The following is a 25,048-nucleotide window of genomic DNA, read 5'->3' on the forward strand; positions in this document are numbered from 1 at the left end:
ATAGTGTACAACTTTCTTTTATTCTAATTAGGGGTAGTTTCCCTAGAACTTATAGCAAATGTACTGAATAGTAGATCCTCTGTGCTTTTCTACTTAAGAACTAGACAAGGATATTTGTATTATCCTTACCATTTAACATTGTATTTCAGGTTTTGGGCAATTCAGTGAGACAAGAAATAAGATATACAAAGATGGAAAGAGATAAAATTGTCATAATTTGTAGATAATAAAACTACATATACATCAACTATGATAATAAATACCCCCAAAACTACATGTAAAACCTAAGAAACAACTGACAAGTGATTAGAACTAACAAGAAAGTACAGAGAGGTTTCTGGATACAAGAACAACAGACAAAAATCAACTTTTTTTATACCAACAGTAACCAGATAAAAAAATTAATAGAAAAAAAACCCCTATTTAAATGCAACAAAAACTAAATAGTTTATAAATATTCTAAATATTTATTACAATCTGGTAAAAATGTCAAGACTTCTGTGGGGAAAGTTGAAAAGCTTTATTTTATTTTCTTGTCTTTTTCTAGGGCTGCACCTGAGACATATGGAGGTTCGCAGGCTAGGGGTCCAGTAGGAGCTGTAGCCACCAGCCTACACCAGAGCCACAGCAGTGAGGATCCAAGCCGCGTCTGCAACCTATACCACAGCTCATGGCAACGCCGGATCCTCAACCCACTGAGCGATGCCAGGAGTCGAACCCGCAACCTCACAGTTCCTAGTCAGATTCATTAACCACTAAGCCACGACGGGAACTCCGAAAAGCTTTATTGAGAAGCATAGGAATTCTAAATAGGTAGAGAGATAGAAACATATTTATGGTTCAATAAAATTAAGATGCCAATTCTCCCTCAGATGATTCTAAAAATGCTAATATAATTCCAATAAAATCTCAACATGGTCATTTTGGTAGAACTTGATTGAAAAGTTCTAATGATGTGTTGATGACTATGAACAAGAAAATTTGGAGAAGGTGGAACATAAAGGTAGAACCTACTATGTATTATGGAGTTATAGTAATTTAAATGGTAGGTAAATGATCAGTGGAACATATATTAGAGAGCCCAGAAATAGTCCTACACATGTATTAGAACTTTTATCTTTGAGAGTTAGGGTATGACAAACCAGTAAGGAAAAGATGGCTTATTCACTAGAATGGTATCTGGGTAATGGCTTTGGATGTGAGATCTCTATTCTATACTATACATAAACATATTTTCCAGGTAGATTAAAAACTTAAATGTGATGAGCAAAACTTGAACTTGGAAGGAAATGTAGGGAAACATCTCTGATCTTGAGAAGGGGAAGGCTTAAGATTACAAAAGCACAATTCATAATTTTAGGAAAAGGTGATGAATTTAGACTATTAAAAATTAAAAATTTTCCATATCAAAAGATCACAAACAAGGTTAAAGACAAGTGATAAGACTGAACAGTGATAGGCTCTGTTGTTATACAATAGATTATATCAGAACAGATTAGTTTATATGTGGTGTTTCCCTGCGCATTGACGTTTTGGGCCATTAGCAAATGGTAGCTGAAGCAAAGTATGCTAAAACTCAGCTGAATATAACAAGCCACAGAATTGTATACTTCTATATGAAATACATAATGTACATTTTACTTGGTTCAGTTTGGGCATGAGGTCTCTCGGAATTTTTCAGCTTCAACCACTGCTTTATAACCCCTCACCTCTTTTTTTCTTTTTTCTTTTCTTTCTTTTTTTTTTTTTCTTTTTAGGGCCATACCCGCAGCATATGGAGGTTCCCAGGTTAGGGGTCTAATCAGAGCTGCAGCTACTGGCCTGCACCACAGCCACAGCAATGCTAGATCCCTAACCCACTGAGCGAGACCAGGGATGGAATCTAGTCGGATTCATTTCAGCTGTGCCATGATGGGAACTCCCCCCTCACCTCTTTTTTAAAATGTTAGTGTAAAGTAGAACTTCAGTGTCTCTTAAAATTTGTTATTTTTATCAGGATTTGGGTTTGGTTTTAGTGCTCCGTTCTCAGGGTTGTATGGGTAATCAGCCTACTCCAACCATTCTTTTTTCACAACCCTATAAGTTTTTTGCTGTTGTTTGTTTTTGCATTTAGGGACCACACCTGTGGCTTATGGAAGTTCCCAGACTACAAGTTGAATTGGAGCTGCAGCTGCTGGCCTACACCACAGCCACGTCACATCCGAGCCACATCTGCATCCTACACCACAGCTCATGGCAACACCAGATCCTTAAGTTGCTGAGTGAGGCCAGGAATCGTATTTGTATCCTCATGGATACTAGTCAGGTTCATTAACCCTGAGCCTCAATGGGAACTCCAAGCCCTAAAAGTTTTAATGTGCAGTTTTGTAGAATGTGTAGTTTCTCGATATTGAATTTATTGCATTATTAGAAACGCTCAGAGTTCATGAAGCAAATGATTTAGTGTCCAGAAGATGAGATTCTAGGTTATAAGTAATTTTCCCTCAGAACTTTAAACACATCATTCTGTTGTTTTGTCATCTTTTATTGCTGATGGGTTTGATGCTAATCTGATTCTCTTTCATTAATAAGTGATCTGTTTTATTCCCTCTCTGGAAACTATTAGAAATTGAAAAAAAATCATTATATTTAAGATTTTCTAGTGATCTATCTAGGTGGAAGATCTTTCAAAAATTCTTTGTGCTAGTCATTCAGTTGTTTCTTATTATGCAGACATTTTTTAGCTCTGAAAATTTTCTAGTTATTTTTTTGGTTTGCTATTTTAAGCCTGGTTAGAAGATAATTTAGCTATTTTAATAATAGTTTAAACACATTTATAGTATTTTTTTTCTTTTTGCCTTGTCTTAGCATGTCGAAGTTCCTGGGCTAGGGACTGAACCCATGCCACAGCAGAGACTGGGGCCGCTGCAGTAACAATGCCAGGTCCTTAACTTCTCTGCCACAAGAGAAATCCTATTTACCCTTGTTTTTATTCCTATTCGAAAAAATTAATTTGAGTAATAATATGCATAACAGAAATGTGCCCCATCATAAAAGTCCAGCTCAGTGATTTTTTTTCAAACTGAGCGCACCTCTGTATTCAGCACCCCTATCAAGCAACGGAACTCAAGAACTCTATTACCAGCACTCAAGAAACTTCCTATTTTCTTGAAGGAGTATATTCCACTTCTTCCAGGATACCGAAATTCTGACTTTAAACAATATTGGTTTGACCTGACCTTTGTTCTTTATAAAAATAGAATCATACAGTTTGTGCTCTTTTGCATCTGGCTTCCAAAGCTCAACATTGTTCATCCAAATTCATTCATTCTTTTTTTTTTTTTTTTGCTTTTTTAGGGCTGCACTTGTGACATATGGATGTTCTCAGGCTACGGCTCAAATCAGAGCTTCAAAGCAGCAGCTGCTGGCCTACACTGCCGCCACAGCCACGCAGGAGCTGTAACTAACCTACACTGCAGTTTGCAGCAACCCTAGATCCTTAATCTACTCAGGAAGGCTGGGGGTCAAACCTGCATCTTCATGGATACTAGTCAGGTTCTTAACTGGCTGAGCCACAATAGGAACTCCCAAGAAATGTTTTATTTTATTTTATTTTTTTTTGCTTTTTAGGGCTACACCCACAGTATATGGAGATTCCCAGGCTAGGGGTCGAATTGGAACTATAGCTGCTGGCCTATACCACAGCCACAGCAACGCCAGATGTCTGAGCTGAGTCTGTGATCTACACCACAGCTCACAGCAATGCCAGATCCTTAACCCATTGGGCGAGGCCAGGGATTGAACCCTCATTGATCCCATTCTGCTGAGCATGGCGCAGTGGAAATGAATCGTTCCTAGTCGGATTTGTTTCCACTGCACCATGATGGGAACTCTGAAGTTTTTTTTTTTTTTTTTTTTTGTCTTTTTGCCTTTTCTAGGGCTGCTCCCATGGCATATGGAGGTTCCCAGGCTAGGGGGCGAATCGGAGCTGTAGCAGCCGGCCTAAGCCACGGCCACAGCAACCCAGGATCCGAGCCGCGTCTGCAACCTACACCACAGCTCATGGCAACTCGGGATCCTTAACCCACTGAGCAAGGCCATGGATTGAACCCGCAACCTCATGGTTCCTAGTTGGATTCGTTAACTACTGAGCCACGACGGGAACTCCTGAAATGTTTTATTTTTAAAAAAACTTTTCCCACTTGTGTTTATTTTTTCACTTGTCTACAAGCATTTATTTATTTATTTTCCATTTTACTGGAATATAGTTAACTTACAAAGTTTTGTTAATTTGCGCTAAGGGGCAGGGATTGAACTGAATCCTCATGGATACTAATTGGGTTTGTAACCCACTGAGCCATAACAGGAACTTCCCCAAATAAATTTTCATTGCAGTATGCTAGGCTTTTCATTTTGTGGATATGTTATAATTGTTTATGCCTTCTGTAGATAGACATTTATATGGTTTTCAGCTTTTGGCTATTACAAATAATGTAGCTATAAACTTCCTAGGAAATTTCTTCTGACCATATATGCAGGTCAGTTGGGTATATACTTTGGGGCTTTGCTAGATACTGCCAAATGATTATCCAAATGGTTGTATTTTCAAAATGGTTGTATCAGTTTACACTCTTATAGCATAGAGTGCAACTTTAAGTTGGTTTACATCCTCCTCAACACTTTCATTTTGGTCATTCTGGTGGTATGTAGTGTTATCACATTTATACTATTTAGTTACTGAAAAAGTGGACTTTGAAATTTTGCTTTGTTTTATTCCCCTCCTCCTAGATAAAGCTTTTGTACATTCAGGTTTTTAAAAGTCTATTAATATTCTGTGTTTATATTTTATTTGTAATTAATTGTTAAATTATCCAGCGTATTGACTAATTTACCTCCTAATAGTTACTATTCTGCTTCATTTCCTTCATTCAAACTCCACCAGTTTTATGCATGGTTATTTGAGCTACAGCTGTAACCTATGCTACAGCTACAGCAACGGAGGATCTGAGCCATGTCTGGCATCTACTCATAGCAGTGCTGGATCCTTAGCCTGAGGAGGCCAGGGATCAAACCCTCCATCCTCTCGGATACTAGTTGGGTTTGTAACCTGCTCAGCCACAGTGGGAACTCCCCTGAACCTTTTTTTTTTTTTTTTTTTTTTTTTTTTTTTTTTTGGTCTTTTTGTCTTTTTTGTTGTTGTTGTTGTTGTTGTTGTTGTTGTTGCTATCTCTTGGGCCGCTTCCGCGGCATATGGAGGTTCCCAGGCTAGGGGTTGAATCGGAGCTGCAGCCACCGGCCTACGCCAGAGCCACAGCAACGCTGGATCCGAGCCGCGTCTGCAACCTACACCACAGCTCACGGCAACGCCGGATCGTTAACCCACTGAGCAAGGGCAGGGACCGAACCCGCGACCTCATGGTTCCTAGTCGGATTCGTTAACCACTGCGCCACGACGGGAACTCCCCCTGAACCTTTTTTTAAACGTTTGTATTTTTCTAGATTTTTTTTTAGTGCTTTTACATTATCTGCTCTCTATATTTACGCCTCTGATTTTCAGATCCATCTTTCCACTTGTTTACTGGATATTGCCTGTTGAGGTTTTTGTGAGTACTTAAAACCTACACTTATCTGTCTTTTTTCAAACCAACTTTTCCAGTATTTCTCAACTTGGTTAATACAGTCACCTTTTACTCAGTCTTCTAAATTAAAATGCTTTTCTTTGTCATTTTCCCACAAGTATTAAAAAATTCTTTTTTTGGGGGGGGGGGCGGGAAGCTGTGCCCCCAGTATGTGGAAGTTACCAAGCCAGGGATCAAACCAGTGCCATGGCAGCGATCTGAACCACTGCAGTGACAACACAAGATCCTTAACCTGCTGTGCCGCAAGGAACTCCAAAAAATTCTGTTTTGTTTTTTTTGTCTTTTTTTTGTTGTTGTTGTTGCTATTTCTTGGGCCGCTCCTGCGGCATATGGAGGTTCCCAGGCTAGGGGTTGAATCGGAGCTGTAGCCACTGGCCTACGCCAGAGCCACAGCAACGCGGGATCCGAGCCGCGTCTGCAACCTACACCACAGCTCACGGCAACGCCGGATCGTTAACCCACTGAGCAAGGGCAGGGATTGAACCTGCAACCTCATGGTTCCTCGTCGGATTCGTTAACCACTTCGCCACGACAGGAACTCCTGTTTTGTTTTTTTAACATAGGACACGACACTCCTTTCTTACAGTCACAGACACTGAGAACTTGTCTCTAAAGTAGAGATCCTCTGTCCCTCCTTCCTACCTCTGCCTTAATGTAGACCATATCATGATCCAGACTCTTGTTCCCATTAGTCTTGTGGGTTTTGTTTTGTTTTGGTCTGACTCTTCCTTCTTTTTTCCCTTTTACAGTCCCACTGATTAAAGAATGCAAGCAGGAGTTCCCCTCGTGGCGCATCCGACTAGGAACCATGAGGTTGCGGGTTCGGTCCCTGCCCTTGCTCAGTGGGTTAAGGATCTGGCGTTGCCGTGAGCTGTGGTGTAGGTTGCAGACGCGGCTCGGCAGCTGCAGCTCCGATTAGACCCCTAGCCTGGGAACCTCCATATGTCACGGAAGTGGCCCAAGAAATAGTAAAAAGAAAAAAAAGAAAAAAGAATGCAAGCGCCTGACTGAATAAAGAATTTAAATGGAAAATGTATTATTCAAAATTTATAAAGTATATAAATAATGAAAATTTCAGTTTTTAATTTAAACAAACGTGGTATTTTTTGTAACTTCGTAATATTTATACTTCTGAAGTTATTAAAACTTAAAGCGGCATTCCGAATTTGTGGAAACACCTTCTCCAAGGATTTTTTTTTTAACTTTCATTTTTTTTAATTTTATTTTTTATTGAAGTATAGTTGATTTACAATATCGTGTTAGTTTCGTGATTTAGTTTACATACATAGATCAGGATCTTTTCCCTTACAGGTTATTACCAGATTTTGTTATGTATCAGCAAATCGCTATTTTAATCCTTTGAACATCCTATCAGGTATAGATGCTTTTACTGTATGGGTGAGGAAACTGATTTTAAAAGAGAAAAGTGACTTGTTCGATGGTACCTTGTTAGGAAACTCAGATTCTGAGACCTTTCACACTTTAACCTCTCAAATTTGGTTAATGTAGATGAGGAAGATCAGTATATTTGTATTTATAGGGATTTGGATTAAATATATCTTACTCTACATCCCAGGTATAGGTAGCTATGCTTTATTTGATTTTTCTTAAAGCATGATGATCAAGTTTGGTATTTGTTAAGCTTAGAGGAGAAGAAATAAAGATTTTAGTGAGTTTGGTTGCAGTTAGAGTGTTGATCATGGCTATTTACAGATGGAAGAATTTTTGTTTGTTTTTTTGCTTTTTAGGGCGGCACCCATGGCACTTGGAGGTCCCCAGGAGGCTAGGGGTCGAATCTGAGCTACAGCTGCCGGCCTACACCCTGGCCACAGCAATGCAGGATTCGAGCTGAATCTGTGACCTTACACCACAGCTCATGGCAATGCCGGATCCTTAACCCACTGAGCAAGGCAAGGGATCAAACATGCAATCTCATGGTTCCTAATGGGATTCGTTTCCCCTGCACCACAACTGGAACTCTGAGATGGAAGAATTTTTATGTTTATTTTTCAAGTCACATTCTGTTGCACACTGTTGTGCGAATTTTCATATTTCCTAACCACAGAAGTTTGGGCAATACTTGTACCCCTTAGCAGAGAAATCTTTTTTTTTTTTTTTTTTTTTTGTCTTTTTGCTATTTCTTGGGCGGCTCCCGCGGCATGTGGAGATTCCCAGGCTAGGGGTCCAATCGGAGCTGTAGCCACCGGCCTACACCAGAGCCACAGCAATGAGGGATCTGAGCCGTGTCTGCATCCTACACCACAGCTCACGGCAACACTGGATCCTTAACCCGCTGAGCAAGGACAGGGATTGAACCCGCAACCTCATGGTTCCTAGTCAGATTCGTTAAACACTGCGCTGTGACGGGAACTCCAGAAATCTTAATAACTTTGAATAATCCTTCAAATTGTACACTCAAATCAATTTGTATACTGTTGTGTAGGGGAATTATTCATATCTTATAGAACAACATCTTGATCAGTTTGAGACAAAAGCTGATATGTAGTTCTCTTATTTTGTAAGGGGGAGAAGTTTAGATCCATTGTGGGTAAATGTGTTACTTAAAAGCACACAGCTGCTAAACAACAGAAGATAAAATCCAGTCATTCCTTTGTACCATGTTTCCTCTGATAATATTACATAATATTTATTTTTCCTATAGTATGTTAAAAGTTGTAAAGCAGACTTGAGTCTTATATTCCGATTTAGTTCAGTCATTAGCCTTATACTGAGAAATTCATACATATACAGTTTTTATTTTTGGCCATGGCATACAGAAGTTCTCCGGCCAAGGACTGAATCCGAACCACAGCAGTGGCCCAAAATACTCTAGTGACAGTGCTCTGGATCCGTAACCTGCTGCACCACAGAACTCCCTATATACAGTTTTAAAAATCCTAGCTTTATATACATACAGATAGCCTAACTCATTTAGCATGGTTATATGTCCCTAACTGCTATGTTTAATTATCGAAATGAAAGATACTTTTTTCTTCAATTAACATGTCACAAATATTTTGTTTAGTTTCTGTAGAAAATGTTTCCTGACTGCAATGAGAGAAAGCGGAATACATTGTCCCCTCTGTCGTGGAAATGTGACTAGAAGAGAGAGAGCATGTCCTGAACGAGCCTTAGACCTTGAAAATATCATGAGGAAGTTTTCTGGTAGTTGCAGATGCTGTGCAAAACAGGTAGCGTAAATGTGACATCATTCTTCTTTTAAGTCAAGTTTCTGCTCTGAAATTCCTGTTTGAATTTTCTTGGTGGGTACTCTTTTGAAGAGAAATTATTTAGGTTGAGAATTAGGTAGAAAAGGCCAAAAAGCTATGGCTGTCACTTACTAGATTGTAACTTACTGAGAACAGAGATTGGAAGATAAAAATCTCCAAATTTGCCGTAATTGTTGGCATGACTTTTCAAAATAATCATGCATTGATTACTTACTAAATGGGCAGACTGACGTTAATTCATCTAAACCTCATTCTTGTAGAGACTCAACCCTTAAATAGTTTTTCTCTTGGTAGCATCATTATTTCAATTGTACATAGAAATGAGCCAAATGAATTTATGTTGTCAACTCTTTAGCTGCTTGCTTACTGTACTTGAATATTCATGTACAAAATATTTGGCAGAAGACTTTGCTTACTTTTCTCTCTGGTGACAAAATCAAGTATTGGCAATAACTGACATTAATTCTCCAATCTGGATTTTATTTTATTTTATTTTTTTACTGATTTTATTTTATTTTTTTTTGTCTTTTGTCCTTTTTTTTAGGGCTGCACCCATGGCATATAGAGGTTCCCAGGCCAGGAGTCTAATTGGAGCTGTAGCCACCAGCCTACACCACAGCCACAACAACGCCAGATCCAAGCCCCGTCCTCGACCTACACTACAGCTCACAGCAACTCGGGATCCTTAACCCACTGAGCAAGGCCACGGATTGAACCCGAATCCTCATGGTTCCTAGTAAGATTTGTTTATGTTGCACCACGATGGGAACTCCCCAATCTAGATTTTATTCTGTCATTTGGAAAGGGAGTGAAATGGTGAGGGATGGTTAGGCTTGGAGTATATCCATTAATTTATGGATTTATCACAACTACTTTTTCAAAGAGCTAATAAAGTCAGTGGGCAAAACCATTTGCTGTTTCATGCAGTCACAAAAGACATAATCTGCTTGTCCATCTCTTGGAGGGATTTGTTAACTGACAGGGCAGTGAAATGAAACTGGAAAATGCAGTTGAGAGATTCTGACTCAACTCCTCAGAGAGAAACTAAAAAATGTCCCAAGAGTTACTTGGGTACTCAGTTTTTTGTTTTTTTTTTTTTTGCTATTTAAGGCCACATCTTCTGCATATGGAAGTTCCCAAGTTAGGGGTTGAATCGGAGCTGCAGCTGCTGGCCTGTAGTGCCAGATCCTTAACCCACAGAGTGAGGCCAGGAGTCAAACCACATCCTCATGGATACTAGTCGAGTTTGTTACCGTTGAGCCACAACAGGAACTTCAGGAACTTAGTTTTTTTAAGCACTTTCTACCTGCCAGGTTGCAATAGTTAAAGAGTAAAAATCGGAGTTCCTGTTGTGGCTCAGTGGTTAACGAGTCCGACTAGGATCCATGAGGTTGCAGGTTCGATCCCTGGCCTTGCTCAGTGGGTTAAGGATCCGGCGTTGCCGTGAGCTGTGGTGTAGGTCGTAGACATGGCTCGGATCTGGCATTGCTGTGGCTCTGGTGTAGGCCGGCAGCTACAGCTCCAAATGGACCCCTAACCTGGGAACCTCCATATGTCGAGGGAGCGACCCAAGCAATGGCAAAAAGACCAAAACAAAACAAAACAAAATTCTAAAAAAAAGATGCCCAGTGCCATGCAGCAACCTCTTAATACTTGTAATTTTATTTTTTGTCTATTATTAGCATTTTTAAAGTATAAAATTTTTATTTATCTTTTTTTCTTTTTGTCTTTTCCAGGGCCGCACCTGAGGCATATGGAGGTTCCCAGCCTAGGGGTTGAATTGGAGTTGTAGCCACCGGCCTACGCCAGAGCCACAGCAACGTGGGATCCGAGCAGCGTTTTCGACCTACACCACAGCTCACGGCAATGCCGGATCCTTAACCCACGGAGCAAGGCTAGGGATCGAACCTGCATGCAACATCATGGTTCCTAGTCAGATTCACTAACCACTGAAACATGACGGGAACTCCTAACATTGCTAATTTTTGAGGTGAGTTTATGAACGGTTAGACTCGCCTCTATTGTCTCTGTGTTTAATGGACTGAAACTTACTGCTTATTTTCAATTCCTACTTAAGACTTAAATTATCTACTTAAAAAAAACTTGTTTAAATGGAATATTTAATTGTCTATTTTGTGTTTTTATTTATTTTTTTATTTTTTAGGGCAGCACTCGCGGGATATGGAGGTTCCCAGGCTAGGGGTCGAATTGGAAGTGTAGCTGCCAGCCCACACCACAGCCACAGCAATGCCAGATTGAGCTGCCTCTGTGACCTACACCTCAGCTCACGGAAATGCTGGATCCTTAACCCACTGGACAAGGCCAGGAATCGAACCCATGTCCTCATGGATGCTAGTTGGGTTCGTTAACTGCTGAGCCATGACGGGAACGCCTCGTTGTATATTTTTATCTTTTTTTTTGACAATATCTTGAGTCTCAGGAGGAATTCCATTTTAAATTAAAAGTCACATTACATTTTTTGAAGTTCCTATTGTGGCTCAGCGGGTTAAGAAGCCAACATGGTGTCCATGAGGATGCGGGTCTGTCCCTGGCCTCGATCAGTGGGTTAAGGATCTGGCGTTACTACGAGCCATGGTGTAGGTCTCAGATCTGGTGTTGCTCTGTGCTGTGGTATAGGATGTCAGCTGCAGCTCTGATTCAGCCTGAGAACTTTCATATGCAGCAGATGCTGCCCTAAATAGAAAATTAAAATAAAGTCACATAATATTTTAAAATTAAAAAAAATTTTATTATGATAAAATATACATAATGCAAAATGTACCTTTTTAACCATTGTAGGCGTGCAGTACAGTGGCATTAAGTACATTCACAGCATTGTATAACAGTCACCACTCTCTGTCCAGAATTTCTTTATCATCCCAAACAGAAGCTCTGTATGCATTAAACCGTAACTTCCCATTTCTCGTCCCCTCTAGTAACCTATGTTTTACTTTGTCTCTGTGAATTTCCCTATTCTATGTACCATTGTATAAATGGAATGATGTAATGTTTATTCTTTTGAAAGTCACATTGTATTTTAATCAATAATTTACAGATTAAATTCTATCGTATGAGACATCATTACAAATCTTGTAAGAAGTATCAAGATGAATACGGTGTTTCCTCTATCATTCCAAACTTTCAGATCTCTCAAGATTCAGTAGGGAACAGGTAAGCCATATTTATTCTTAAAAAGAGAATTTTTATGGTTAAAATGGAAATTTAGGGGATCTATATGATAAGGTGTTTTTTGTTTTGTTTACATCTATGTTAAAGTAAATTGCCTTTGTATTCATAAGTTTGACACATATAATTCCATATGGAAGATTGAATTTATAATAGACTTAGGATCATGTTGTATAAAAATCATTCTGAGAAAATTTACATGTCTAGGGAGTTCTGTCGTGGCACAGTGGAAACCAATCCGACTAGGAACCATGAAGTTGCGGGTTTAATCCCTGGCCTCGCTCAGTGAGTTAAGGATCTTACGTTGCTGTGGTTGTGGTATAGGCCGGCAGCTGTAGCTCCAACTCCAATTAAACCCCTTGCCTGGGAACCTCCATAAGCTGCGGGTGCCCCCAAAAAGACAAAAAAAAAAAGAAAATTTACATGTCTAAATAAAAAGATTTGTGAGTTGAAGGCATTTTCTTTTGCAACTGTAATTACTTGAAAACTAGAGAAAATCCCTTTTAGTAATATATTTGCAAATTTGAATCTTTTTAGACTCTTTAAGAAATAATGTTTTTGAAATTGTCTTGATAGAATGTTATGTAAAAGTGAGACTTGGTAGTATTAAATTCCTATAAATCTATTTTTTGTTTTGGCCATGCCTGTGGCATATGGAAATTCCTGAGCCAGGGATTGAGTCTGAGCCACAGCTAGGGCAATATTGGATCCCTTAACCCATTGTGCCAGGCTAGGGATTGAACCCTTGCCTCTGCATTGACCCAAGCTGCAGTTGGATTTTTTACCCACTGTGCCATACTGGGAATTCCTATCCTGAAGTTAGGTTTTGGATTGATTTGTATCTTATTGTGCCAGGTTTATGTATATTAAACATCTTTATGAAATGTATTTTAAAACAGAAGAATGGCCAAGGTACACATGTGTGTCTTAAAAAATAGTGACAAAACAAATACCCAGTTACCCACTAACGTATGTAAGAAAATTCAACATTTTTTAGAGTTCCCTGGTGGCTTAGCAGTTGAGGATCTGCTGCGTCACTGCAGTGGCATGGGTTCAACAAAAGGGAGAAAAGAAAAACACAAATGAAGAATACTGCTATTAGAAATCAATAGCAGGAGTTCCCGTTGTGGTGCAGCAGAAATGAACCTGACTAGTATCCATGAGGATGTGGGTTCAATCCCTGGTCTCACTCAGTGGGTCTGGGATCTGGTGTTGCTATGAGCTGTGGTGTAGGTTGCAGGTGTAGGTTGCAGGTGCAGCTTGGATCTTGCGTTGCTGTGGTGTAGGCTGGCAGCTGCACTCCGATTCGACCCTTGGCCTAGGAACCTCCATATATGCTGCAGGTATGGCCCTAAAAAGAAAGAAATAAATAAAAATTAAAAGATAATTAACTTTTTCCTTGAGGCAAGACATTGTATCATACTGGATGGTTATAGAGCAAATAGTATTTACATTTATATTCTGCCACTATTTAAGACACATGTGCTGCAGCTATGGCCCTAAAAAGCAAAAACAAACAAAAAAAAGAAATCAAAATACCTTTTACCAGGTGGTTCAAGAAGTAAGGAGGAGAAGATGAAGTTCCCATTGTGGCGCAGCGGAAACGAATCCGACTAGGAACCATGAGGTTGCGGGTTGGATCCCTGGCCTCACTCAGTGGGTTAAGGATCCACGTTGCCATGAGCTGTGGTGTAGGTTGCAGACGTGGCTCGGATCTGGCATTCCTGTGGCTGTGGCATAGGCCAGCAGCTATAGCTCCCATTCGACCCCTAGCCTGGGAACCTCCATATGCTTCAGGTGCAGCCCTAGAAGGACAAAAGACAAAAAAAAGAAGAAGACATGTCTCATGAGAAGAAAACTGAGTCATATAACAAGCAGTGATGGAAGTTGCACGTGGCACAGCAGGTTAAGGGTCTGGCATTGCTGCAGGTGTGGTGTAGGTCACAACTGTAACTTGGGTTTGATTCTTGGCCAGAGAACTTCTGTGTGCCTTAGTGCTGCCAAAAAAAAAAATCCCCCAAATCAACAGAAAAACCGAATGTTTTTCAGGACCTTAGAATCTTGTGAGCCCATGTCCATTTGAACCCCATACTCTCAGAGGTAACCACTACCTTCTTTTTGGTAGTAGTAGTACCATTCTTTTCTTTATAGTAGTACCACCCATGCAATGTATTTCTAAACAATTAAGTGTTTAATTTTAAAAAAACTCAATAGCAAGCACACACATAATTGTGTGAAGAAAGGCAGTATTGAAAGTTCACTTTTGGTGCAGTGGGTTAAAGATCTGGTGGTGTCACTGCAGTGGCTTGGGTCACTGTTGTGGTGTGGGTTTGATCCCTGGCCCAGGAACTTCCACATGCTGTATGTTCAACCAAAAATTGGGGGTTGAGGGAGAGAAAGTCAGTATTGGCAGTATTATAGAAAGACTCCCAGGAGACAATATGTTAAGCAGAGTCTCTAAGATTTTATTTTAGTAGTATTTCATTTCATATGTTGCTGATTTCAGTAATTTAACCATTTTTTTTTTTTTTTAATTTTATTTTTAGGGCCGCCCCTGCAGCACATGGAAGTTCCCAGGCTAGGGGTTGAATCCCCAGCCTATACCACAGCCCATGGCAATGCCAGATCCTTAACCCACTGAACGAGGCCAGGAATCGAACCTGCAACCATATTCATAGTCAGATTTGTTTCTGCTATGCCACAACGGGAACTCCTAATTTAACCACTTTTAAGTACTCATACTACAGTAAGGTTTCTTTATGCCTCAGTTGAAACTATTTTGGTAAAAGTTTCTAGTAATTTTCCAATTGGCTAGTATGCAAAATTCTTTTAGGTTTCATTTTATTTGATTCAGTGTTATCAGTTGAAATTGGTCACTCCTATTTTCTTATTTTTTAAAAATCCCCTTAGGTTCATCCCTTGTACTTTAAAATTTTTTTTTTTTTAATTTTTGGTTGCACCTGTGGTATGCAGGAATTTCCAGGCCAGGGGTTAATAAACCTGTGCCATAGCAGCGACCCAATCCACTGCAGTGACAGCACTGAATCTTTAACCTGCTGTGAATTCCTAAAGGGACTATTTTTATTTTTAAAAATTTTTTTTATCTGTTTCCATTTTTTTTTATATTACTCAATGAATTTATCACATCTGTAGTTGTATAGTGATCATAACAATCCTGTTTCACAGAATTTCCATCCCATAACCCAAGCACATCCCCCCAACCCCCCACACTGTCTTCTCTGGCGACCATAAGTTTTTCAATGTCTGTGAGTCAGCATCTATTCTGCAAAGAAGTTCAGTCTGTCCTTTTTTCAGATTCCGCATGTCAGTGAAAGCATTTGATGTTGGTGTCTCATTGTATGGCTGACTTCACTTAGCATGATAATTTCTAGGTCCATCCATGTTGCTAAAAATGCCAGTATTTCGTTCCTTTTAATGGCCGAGTAATATTCCATTGTGTATATGTACCACATCTTCTTGATCTAGTCCTCTGTCTGATGGGCATTTAGGTTGTTTCCATGTCTTGGCTATTGCAAATAGTGCTGCAATGAAAATCGGAGTACATGTGTCTTTGCAAGTCATGGTTTTCTCTGGATAGATGCCCAGGAGTGGGATTGCTGAAGGGACTATTTTTGAAAAGTAGAGTATTGGGTACACTATGAAAGCAGGGTATAGGAAATCACAAGAAGTAGTGATGTGCTCTGGGTCTGCTGAAAGCAGGGGAAGGGAGAAAGTAGACACTAGAACTCAGAGAAGGAAAGGTATATGGAGAGGCAGTTGGAGAGGGTCAAGGGAGTTTTGCTGGGAAGGAGTCTGGGACATAAGTTTCTTTTCTTTTCTTTTCTTTTTTTTTTTTTTTTTGGCTTTTTGCCATTTATTGGGCCGCTCTCACGCATATGGAGTTCCCAGGCTAGGGGTCTAATTGGAGCTGTAGCCACCGGCCTACACCAGAGCTACAGCAACGCCAGATCCGAGCCGCGTCTGCAACCTACACCACAGCTCACGGCAATGCTGGATCTCCAACCCACTGAGCAAGGGCAGGAGTCCAACCCTCAACCTCATGGTTCCTAGTCGGATTCGTTAACCATTGTGCCACAACGGGAACTCCCATAAATTTCTTAATCTTCCTATTGTTTCTCCCTGCTGGCTGAACCCATCTGAGAATCAGAGGAAGGGAACCTGTTGATGCAGGTTAGTTTCTCAGTACACAGCGCATGATGGAAAATGGAAGGGAGACGATCTAGAGGAGTACAAGATACCCAGCACAAAGGATTTCATTTAGTAGCTGAGTTATGTTGTAATATTGCATACACTGTGCTTCACAGCTTCCAGGTAGTTAGTGCAAAGAAGAAAACATTCATTGTTGTTAACAGTGTCTGTGGTACTGTAAACCAAACAGTTCCTAATGAGAAGGATAGTTATTCCTGGTATTAAATGAGATTATACTGAAGTGCTTTGCCCATAGGTCCTCAAAAGAAGAAACTAACGGTAAAAACATCATCTTTTCTGTGGTAAATGAAAAACAAGTTATATAGGGCTGTATGTTAAAGACCTCAGTGTAGGCCATTATAATGCCTTATTGCAGTTTATTAAAGTTTTTCTTCCAGGGGCTTTTCTCTGATAATCTAGTTTAATCTAGAGAGTGGTTCTATACATTCAGGCAGTTTTCCATGAAGATTATTTCTGGCAGCCAGGCTTTTTTTTTTTTTTGGCTGCACCCGTGGCATGCAGACGTTTCAGGGCCAAGGGTCGAACCTGTGACACAGTAGTGACAATGCCACATTCTTAACTTGTTGAGCCACCAGAGGACTCCTGGCAGCTAAGCTTTTACTAAATACTTCAGTTGGGAGAATTTAGGATTCTACTTTCTTTCTTTCTTTTTTTTTTTGGTTTTTGCTTTTTAGGGCCGCACCCGAGGCATATGGAGGATCGCAGGCTAGGGGTCGAATCAGAGCTGTAGCTGCTGGCCTCCGCCACAGCCACAGCAACATTAGAACAAGTCGAGTCACCGTCTACACCACAGCTCACCGCAGCAGCAGATCCTTAACCCACTGAATGAGCCCAGGGATCAAACCCGAAACCTCATGGTTCTTAGTCACATTCGTTTCAGCTGAGCCACGAAGGTAACTCCAGGATTCTACTCTTTGCCAGGTAGGTGGACAGCAGGTATATTTTATATTGCTGATTAAGAGCAGATCCATATAGTTAATGGTTAGCTGAGCAGAGTTTGGTGGCATCTTAGGTAAATTCATTACTTTATTGAAGACCTCTTTTTAACAGTCAAGGGATTACCTAAGAGTAGGGCCCATGTTTTCTTAGAATACGGTTCACAGTATTTCATTATAAGTACAAATGGGTAATTTAAATTCTGAACTCTTTGACAATGGAAGTTTTTTTTTGGGCCGCATCTGCAGCATTTAGGAGTTCCCGGGGATCAAATTGGAGCCACAGCTGTGATCCATGCCACAGCTATGGCAATGCTGGATCCTTAACCTACTGCGCCAGGCTAGGGATCGAACCCATGCCTCAGCAGTGACCTGAGCTGCTACAGAGACAACACTGGACCCTTAACCCACTGCCACAGCGGGAACTCTGCTTTGGAAATTCTTGAAATGGTATTTGCATGCCCCATCTCAGTAGTAAAAAAAAAAACCCTTTTAAAATAAACCCTTAGATCATTCAATATACATTTGTTGTACCTTTAAACTATTTGGCACAGTCTACATGTTATTGAATATGAAGGGGTAAAACAGACATAATATACCCTTTTCCATCTTTGTAAACAGTATAACTTCCAGTTGAGTCATCCAAAATAAACAAGCACTAGCTTCAATCAGATCAGTCAGGGTAAAACTATTTACCATAAACTAGTAAATTTTGGCAGATGTTTAATAAAACTATTGTACTGGTATCGGCTGTAGCAGCAATGCCAGATCCGAGCCGCACCTGTGACCTGCACCACAGCTTGCTGCAATGCTGGATCCTTAACCCACTGAGCAAGGCCAGGAAATGAACCTACATTCTCATGGACACTAGTTGGGTTTGTTCCCACTGAGCCACAATGGGAATTCCCAGGGGTAGTTTCTTATAACAATTATGTAGCAGTGTTAGTTTTTTTGTGTGTGGGTTTTTTTGTCTTTTTAGGGCCACAACCACGGCATTTGGAAGTTCCCAGGCTATGAGTCTGATGTGGAGCTACAGCTGTCAGCCTACACCACAGCCACAGCAATGGCCAGATCTGAGCCAAGTCTGTGATCTATACCACAGCTCATGGCAATGCAGGATCCCCAACCCACTGAGCCAGGGCCAGGGATTGAACCCACATCCTCACAGATACCAGTCAGATTTGTAACCTGCTGTGCCGCAACAGGAACTCCTGTAGCAGTGTTAGTTATTTTACTATAATCATTGTTACATGCAGTGCAGATACATTTACTTTTTTCCAGATAATTAAAAAAAAATATTTTTTGTTCTTCTATGAACAACATGTAAACACATAAACATAAAACTTGAGGTCTTCATATTGTAAGAAGACTGGAGATGAGATGCTCTAGTATTCTGAAAATTGCTTCAGGGATACAGCAATTCAATTTAGCATGAAATGGCATAGTCATGCATAGTTTTTTTTTCTTTTTTCTTTTAATTGTGGTTCAGGATATTTAACCTGAGATCTACACGCTGAACAGATTTTTAAGAGTACCGTATTGTTATCTATAGCCACAGTGTTGTACAGCAGATCTCTAGAGCTTACCTTGCATAACTGAAATTTTTACATGTTAATTAGCAACTCCCATTTCCCTCTCCCCTAGCCCCTTGGCAACTACCATTCTGTTTTTTGCTTCTGTGAGTTGGACTATTTTATTTTAGATAGTTCCTATAAGTGGAATCATGGCAGTATTTGTCTTGTGACTGGCTTATTTAACTGAAGCATAATGTCCTCAAGGTTCATTTATGTAGTCACATTTGCATGATTTTCTTTTAAGATTGAATAATATTCCATTGCATGTTTATACATTTTCTTTATCCAGTCACATCTTCTTTTCTTTATCCATTCACAAGATTGTTTCTATATCTTGGCTCTTGTGAATGGCACTACAAGTACTGTTTCTTCAAGATCCTGATAGTGCTTTTTGATGAGTACACAGAAGTGGGATTGCTGAATCACATAGTACTATTTTTTTATTTTCTTGAGGAACTTCTAAAACTCTTTCCCATAGCATCTTCATATTTTGCATTCTTACCAACAGTGTACAAAGGTTTTGGTTTCTCCATATCCTCACCAACACTTGTCTTGTTTTTTTGTTTGTTTTTGTTTGTTTTTTGATAAAAGCTGTCATAACAGATGTAAGGTGATATCTGATTGTGGTTTTGATTTGCATTTTCCTGATGATTAGTAGCATCGAGAATCTTTTCATATACCTGCTGGCCATTTGTATATCATCTTTGGAAAAATGTCTTCAAATTTTTAGCCCATTTTGTAATTGGCTAAGTGGGTTAAGGATCTCACATTTTCTTGGTCCTGATGACTGTCATGGCTGAAAAAGATACCTGCAACGTACAAAATATAGATTCAAATGGAAGAAGCATGTCATAGATTGATGTACCTAAATTGCTTAGTCCCATTTGATAAATATCAAAAAGGCTTTTGTTGAAATTTTCATCTTTTCTGATGACAGTATAGTTTGGAAGCTGTTATAATATTTAATAAGGGTATGTTTAAAATACAATGACCATATTTATTTGGAATATTTTAAATTGATTAGAATAATCTGTTAACCAGTTTAAATGTATAGATAAGAGATTTTAAAAAATAGGCGACACACACTGTTTTTGGTAACTGTCATAATATCCTTTAAAAATGCATTCCGGGTTCCTGTCCTGGCGCAGTGGTTAACGAATCCGACTAGGAACCATGAGGTTGTGGGTTCGATCCCTGGCCTTGCTCAGTGGGTTAACGATCCGGAGTTTCTTTGAGCTGTGGTGTAGGTTGCAGATGCTGCTCGGATTCTGCGTTGCTGTGGCTCTGGTGCAGGCCAGTGGCTACGGCTCTGATTAGACCCCTAGCCTGGGAATCTCCATATGCTGTGGAAGTGGCCCTAGAAAAGGCAAAAAGACAAAAAATAATAATAATAATAATAATAAATAAATAAATAAATAAAAGAAAAATGCATTCTCCATAGCTTGAATTTATTTTAAAAAGCAGATTTTAGGGAGTTCCCGTCATGGTGCAGCAGAAACAAATCTGACTAATGTCCATGAGGATGCAGGTTCTATCCCTGGCCTCGATCAGTGGGTAGGAGATCCGGCATTGCTGTGAGCTGTGGTGTAGGTCGCAGATGCAGCTTGGATCCTGCGTTGCTGTGGCTGTGGCTACAGCTCTGATTCAACCCCTAACCTGGGAACTTCCATATGCCTTGGGTGTAGCCCTAAAAAAGCAAACAAAAAAAAAAGTTTTAAATTCTCACATTGTTAAAATATCGCCATTACCTGCAGAGACAAATGAATAACTGCTAAAAAGATGCAACATAGTGGTTTAATAGTTTCCTATTTGGGTATGGAAGCTTGCTTGCAGAGAATATGTGTGGACATAACAGTATTTTCAAAGAAGATATTACTAAAGATATGTTAGGTAGATGATGCAGTATTGCTTGTCCTTTTGAAAAAGGAAAATAAATAATCAATTTTCTAAGTTTCATAACTCTTTTAACCCTGGTATTTAGATGTAAGAGCAAAGCTCTGTGTGGTAGATTTTTTGTCCACTGCCTGTCTAATTTTTATTTTAATGTTTCTTCTATTGAAAGGCCTTGCTTTTATAAAATTGACTACATTTGGGAGTTCCCATTGTGGTGTAGCGGCAATGAATCTGACTAGTATCCATAAGGATTTGGGTTTGACCCCTGGCCTCTCTCAGTGGGTGGGGGTTCCAGCATTGCCCTGAGCTGTGGTGTAGGTCACAGATTGTGGCTCAGACCTCTCGTTGTGGCTGTGGGTAGGCTGGCAGCTGTAGCTGCCCCCTAGGCTGGGAACTTCAATATATCGCAAGTGCGGCCCTAAAAATAAAAAAAATAAAAAATTGACTATATTGATGAAGTTCTGTAATGCCAAGTGACAGTCCCCATATAAAATGCCCACTTTTCCCTCAGGATTCCTCTAATACTGCATATGACACATGACTCTGATATGGGATTCAAGTGAAGCTGTTGAGTTATTATGTATATTAAATGTTGGAAAGCCTAGTTCCGTTTTGGAAAATATAAACATAATGAACATTCAAATATTTTCTTAACCTACTCCATTTTGGAGGCTGCAAGTCTTAAACAGTATCCTAGTTACAAGTCAGAAAGTTTAAAAAAAAAAAAAAAAGTTTACAAATTCTTGTTTCTACCCCAGCATTTCAAAAATTTATAGTCTAGGTAGAGATAGAGGAGTCTCTTAATTTGAAAGTCTAAAGGATGGGAGAAATATTATTCATGTTATGAATTTCAGACAATTGTGTAAAATCTATATTCTCTATACTTTTGTATCTATGCATAAATTCATTTTAAAATATGTGTGAATTAAGAATCTCTTAAGCAGTTTTCTTACCAGAATTTATTTGAAAATTAATCCCACAGTCGTATCACAGTTCAGAACTATTTGAAGTTCAGCCTTTTTAAACAAATTCAGACTAGTGGTTTTCATTAGCAGTTTGAGTTAATATATCTGTACTGTGCTTTATTACTTGAGGTATTAACTCCCCCCCCAATGCTTCTTAAGTAATAGGAGTGAAACATCCACATCTGACAACACAGAAACTTACCAAGAGAATACAAGGTAAGCTTTTGAAAATTCTGCTATTTTAGTAAATAATACCCATCATGTTATATTAATGGATTTTTAAATTAAATTTTTAAAATTCAGTTAAATCATCAGACAGTGCTAGAATTTAGCTTTTTAGAAATAAATAATAGTTGCTGCTTTTACAGATTACATTAAGTTAGAATGAGTTTAGTTCTCTTCTTTCACTATGGTCAGGGTTCTTCCATGCATAATTTAAGTAGAGTTGTCAGTGTTGAACTGTCCCTTGCTGACATTCATCGGTATTAAAACCCATTGATGCATGACCCACAATGTATTTTGAAATGTTGATCATTCTAACGATTGATGCTTTTGTTTTTCACTTTTTTTTTTTTTTTTTGTCTTTTGTGTTTTTATGGCCACACCTGTGGCATATGGAGGTTCCCAGGCTAGGGGTTGAATCGGAGCTGTAGCTGGCTAGCCTATACCACAATCACAGCAATGCCAGATCCGAGCTACATCTGAGACCTACTCCATAGCTCACGGCAACACCGGATCCTTAACCCACTGAGCAAGGCCAGGGATCGAACCTGAGTCCTCATGGATGCTAGTTGGGTTCCTTAACCGCTGAACCATGACAGGAACTCCTGTTTTTCACTTTTGTATGAGTTTTGTATGTTAGATTCCTAGCAACCAGGGTAAATTAAAGCTATACCATATTGATGGAAGTCTTTTAAAAGTTTTAATTTTCTAGACATGATGTTTCCAAACTGGGACACCATGGCATATTTAAAATATTCAAGAAGATACAGTGACATCTGTTGGTTACACAAATGACTAGGTTGTTTGAACCTATCTACTTAATAAATGGAATAGCTAGGTTTGTTTTTATTTTTGTTTGGGTCTGGAGGACCATGAAAAATGTACTGAGATTCTTTTTTTTTTTAGGGCCACACCTGCGGCATATGTGGTTCCCAGGCTAGGGGTCTAATCAGAGCTACAGCTGACTGGCACAGCCACAGCAACATGGGATCCAGGACACACCCGCGACCTACACCACAGCTCACAGCAGTGCTGGATCCTTAATCCACTGAGCAAGGCCAGAGATGAAACCCCTGTCCTCATGAATCTTAGTTGGGTTCCTTAACCACTGAGCCACGAAGGGAACTCCAAAATTTACTGAGATTCTAAGGGTACTATAAACTGAGGTTGTTTGGGAATATCTGTTGTAGATTATTTATTGACAACGTAGTTTTTAAAAAGAGAATCTTTGATTAGTCTTATAACTTTTTAAAAAAAAAAAAAAAGACAGTAGTTAGCCAAAAATAGAGCATCATTTTTATGTTATGATTTCAAATTCAGTATGCTCCATTCAAAATTGTTTTATAGTTCTTCTGGACATCCCACTTTTAAGTGTCCCTTGTGTCAAGAATCAAATTTTACCAGACAGCGTTTACTGGACCACTGTAACAGTAATCACCTATTTCAGATAGTTCCTGTGGTAAGTATGTGCATTTAAGACATTCTTCTGTTTAAGGTATGCTGTTACATTTATTTAATAACTTCATCTATGCACAGGAAAGTAATTGATTTGAATTTGGGGCGTTTTCATTAAGATAGATTTTGTCAACAAAAGATTAATAACTGTGAAACAAAATGAGATATTTAAAACTCCAGTGACTAACATATAAAAAGGGAGATGCTTATTGAGAGGGTAAAGTAAGAGAATGGCCTGGAAAAGAGTGACGTAAGGAAAGGTGAAGTGCGGACTCATTACCAATGAGTGGCAGAACCTAACTCTATTGGGGCCTCAGTTTCTTGGTCAAGTGAATCTGCTGCAGGTGAAAACACCTATGAGTGAGAATAAAGTCAGTAGATATTTAAAATTGAATCCTTGCAGAATCTAGTGCATAAAGCAAGGAGGGAAAAGAATTGCGTTTTCTTTTTGATGCACACATATCTTTTTAATGGCGTTTTGAGGGTGTGGAAGAAAGTGGTGAGACCTTTTTGATGGTTGAAGGAAAGAGAGTGCAGGATTCTAACATTGTATTGATGCTTTTTCAACTCCATTTGGAACATGAGTTTCAATTTCAACTGTGGATGGAGCAAGAGAAACTGAGCTGGAAGAGATACTTCACATTTTGATATATAAATATTTTCTTCAGAAATTGGAAGGAAATGTAGATAAAATAAGGATTGTGGATATATCTAAGCAATTTTAGTGAATGTACTAGAAAAAATTGTGGAAGATTATGCCTCTTTATGCCCTTAAATTCTCGTGTACCTCTAATGGGAGACACCCACCTACTTTGCTCTTTAGGAGAGGGTCAGTTACTGTTAAATAAATATAATTCCAAAGATATCTCCAGGAAAAAAATCTAATATTTAAGAGATTTCATTTGTTTTATAGTCCGTAAGTGAATTTTTATTTGTTCCTGCATTATATTCAATATAGCACACATTTGGCTATTGTCCAGTTACTAAAGTTCTGTTTTCATTTTAGTCTGTAATCCATTCACTTTTTAAGATGTACTTCATTCGAAACCTTAAGGATACAATTTAAAGCTTCTTTTACTTTCATTTTACTTATAAATGAAATTAAGCTAGTAATAATAATTATCGCAGTTATTGTGTGACTCTAATGAGATTACATACTGGTTAATGATAATTATCACTACACTTGGTAAGGACTGGATGTGGTGTTTCTGTTGAAACAATAGAATAATCAGTTTTAAGTAAGATCTCTATTGTGTTGTGTTAGATTAATGTAATTTTTCTAAGGTAACTTGGTCCAGAAATGATCTAGTCATGAAATTTGGCCTTTAGAAATGCTTTCTTTTCATGTAGATGTTTTTGGTAACATAAGCCCATGTTGTTTTAATACTTTTAATAATTGTAAATGTTTGGTTGTTGTTATTTTTTATTTAAAACATTCTGTTTCTTGTAGACATGTCCTATTTGTGTGTCTCTTCCTTGGGGAGATCCTAGCCAGATTACTAGAAATTTCGTTAGTCATCTAAATCAAAGACATCAGTTTGATTATGGAGAATTTGTGGTAAGTGATTTTTCCAAGATTAAGAAAATACCATTTAAATATTCAGGTTAGGAGTTCCCACTGTGGCTCAGTGGGTTAAAAACCCAGCAAGTTTCCATGAGGATTTGAGTTGGATCCCTGGCCTTGCTCAGTAGGTTAAGGATCTGGCGTTGACACAAGGTACGGTATAGGTTGCAGATGCA

The 25,048-nt window shown here is 39.1% G+C and overlaps 1 protein-coding gene across 4 annotated transcripts in view; it reads left to right on the forward strand.

The window, feature by feature from the left end:
• RNF138 (ring finger protein 138) overlaps positions 1-25,048 on the forward strand; it is a 48,734-nt gene that overhangs the window by 18,363 nt on the left and 5,323 nt on the right. For 3 of the 4 annotated variants that reach the window (XM_005665330.3, XM_013999275.2, XM_005665331.3), the window contains exons 3-7: positions 8,644-8,809; positions 11,904-12,019; positions 21,791-21,847; positions 23,201-23,312; positions 24,759-24,866. In XM_005665330.3, coding sequence (XP_005665387.1) covers positions 8,644-8,809; positions 11,904-12,019; positions 21,791-21,847; positions 23,201-23,312; positions 24,759-24,866 — 559 coding nt within the window. The remainder of the gene's footprint in view (positions 1-8,643; positions 8,810-11,903; positions 12,020-21,790; positions 21,848-23,200; positions 23,313-24,758; positions 24,867-25,048) is intronic. The other variant, XM_013999276.2, reaches the window with a different exon arrangement.

This window comes from Sus scrofa, chromosome 6 (genome assembly GCF_000003025.6).
Source record: "Sus scrofa isolate TJ Tabasco breed Duroc chromosome 6, Sscrofa11.1, whole genome shotgun sequence".
NCBI lineage: Eukaryota > Metazoa > Chordata > Mammalia > Artiodactyla > Suidae > Sus > Sus scrofa.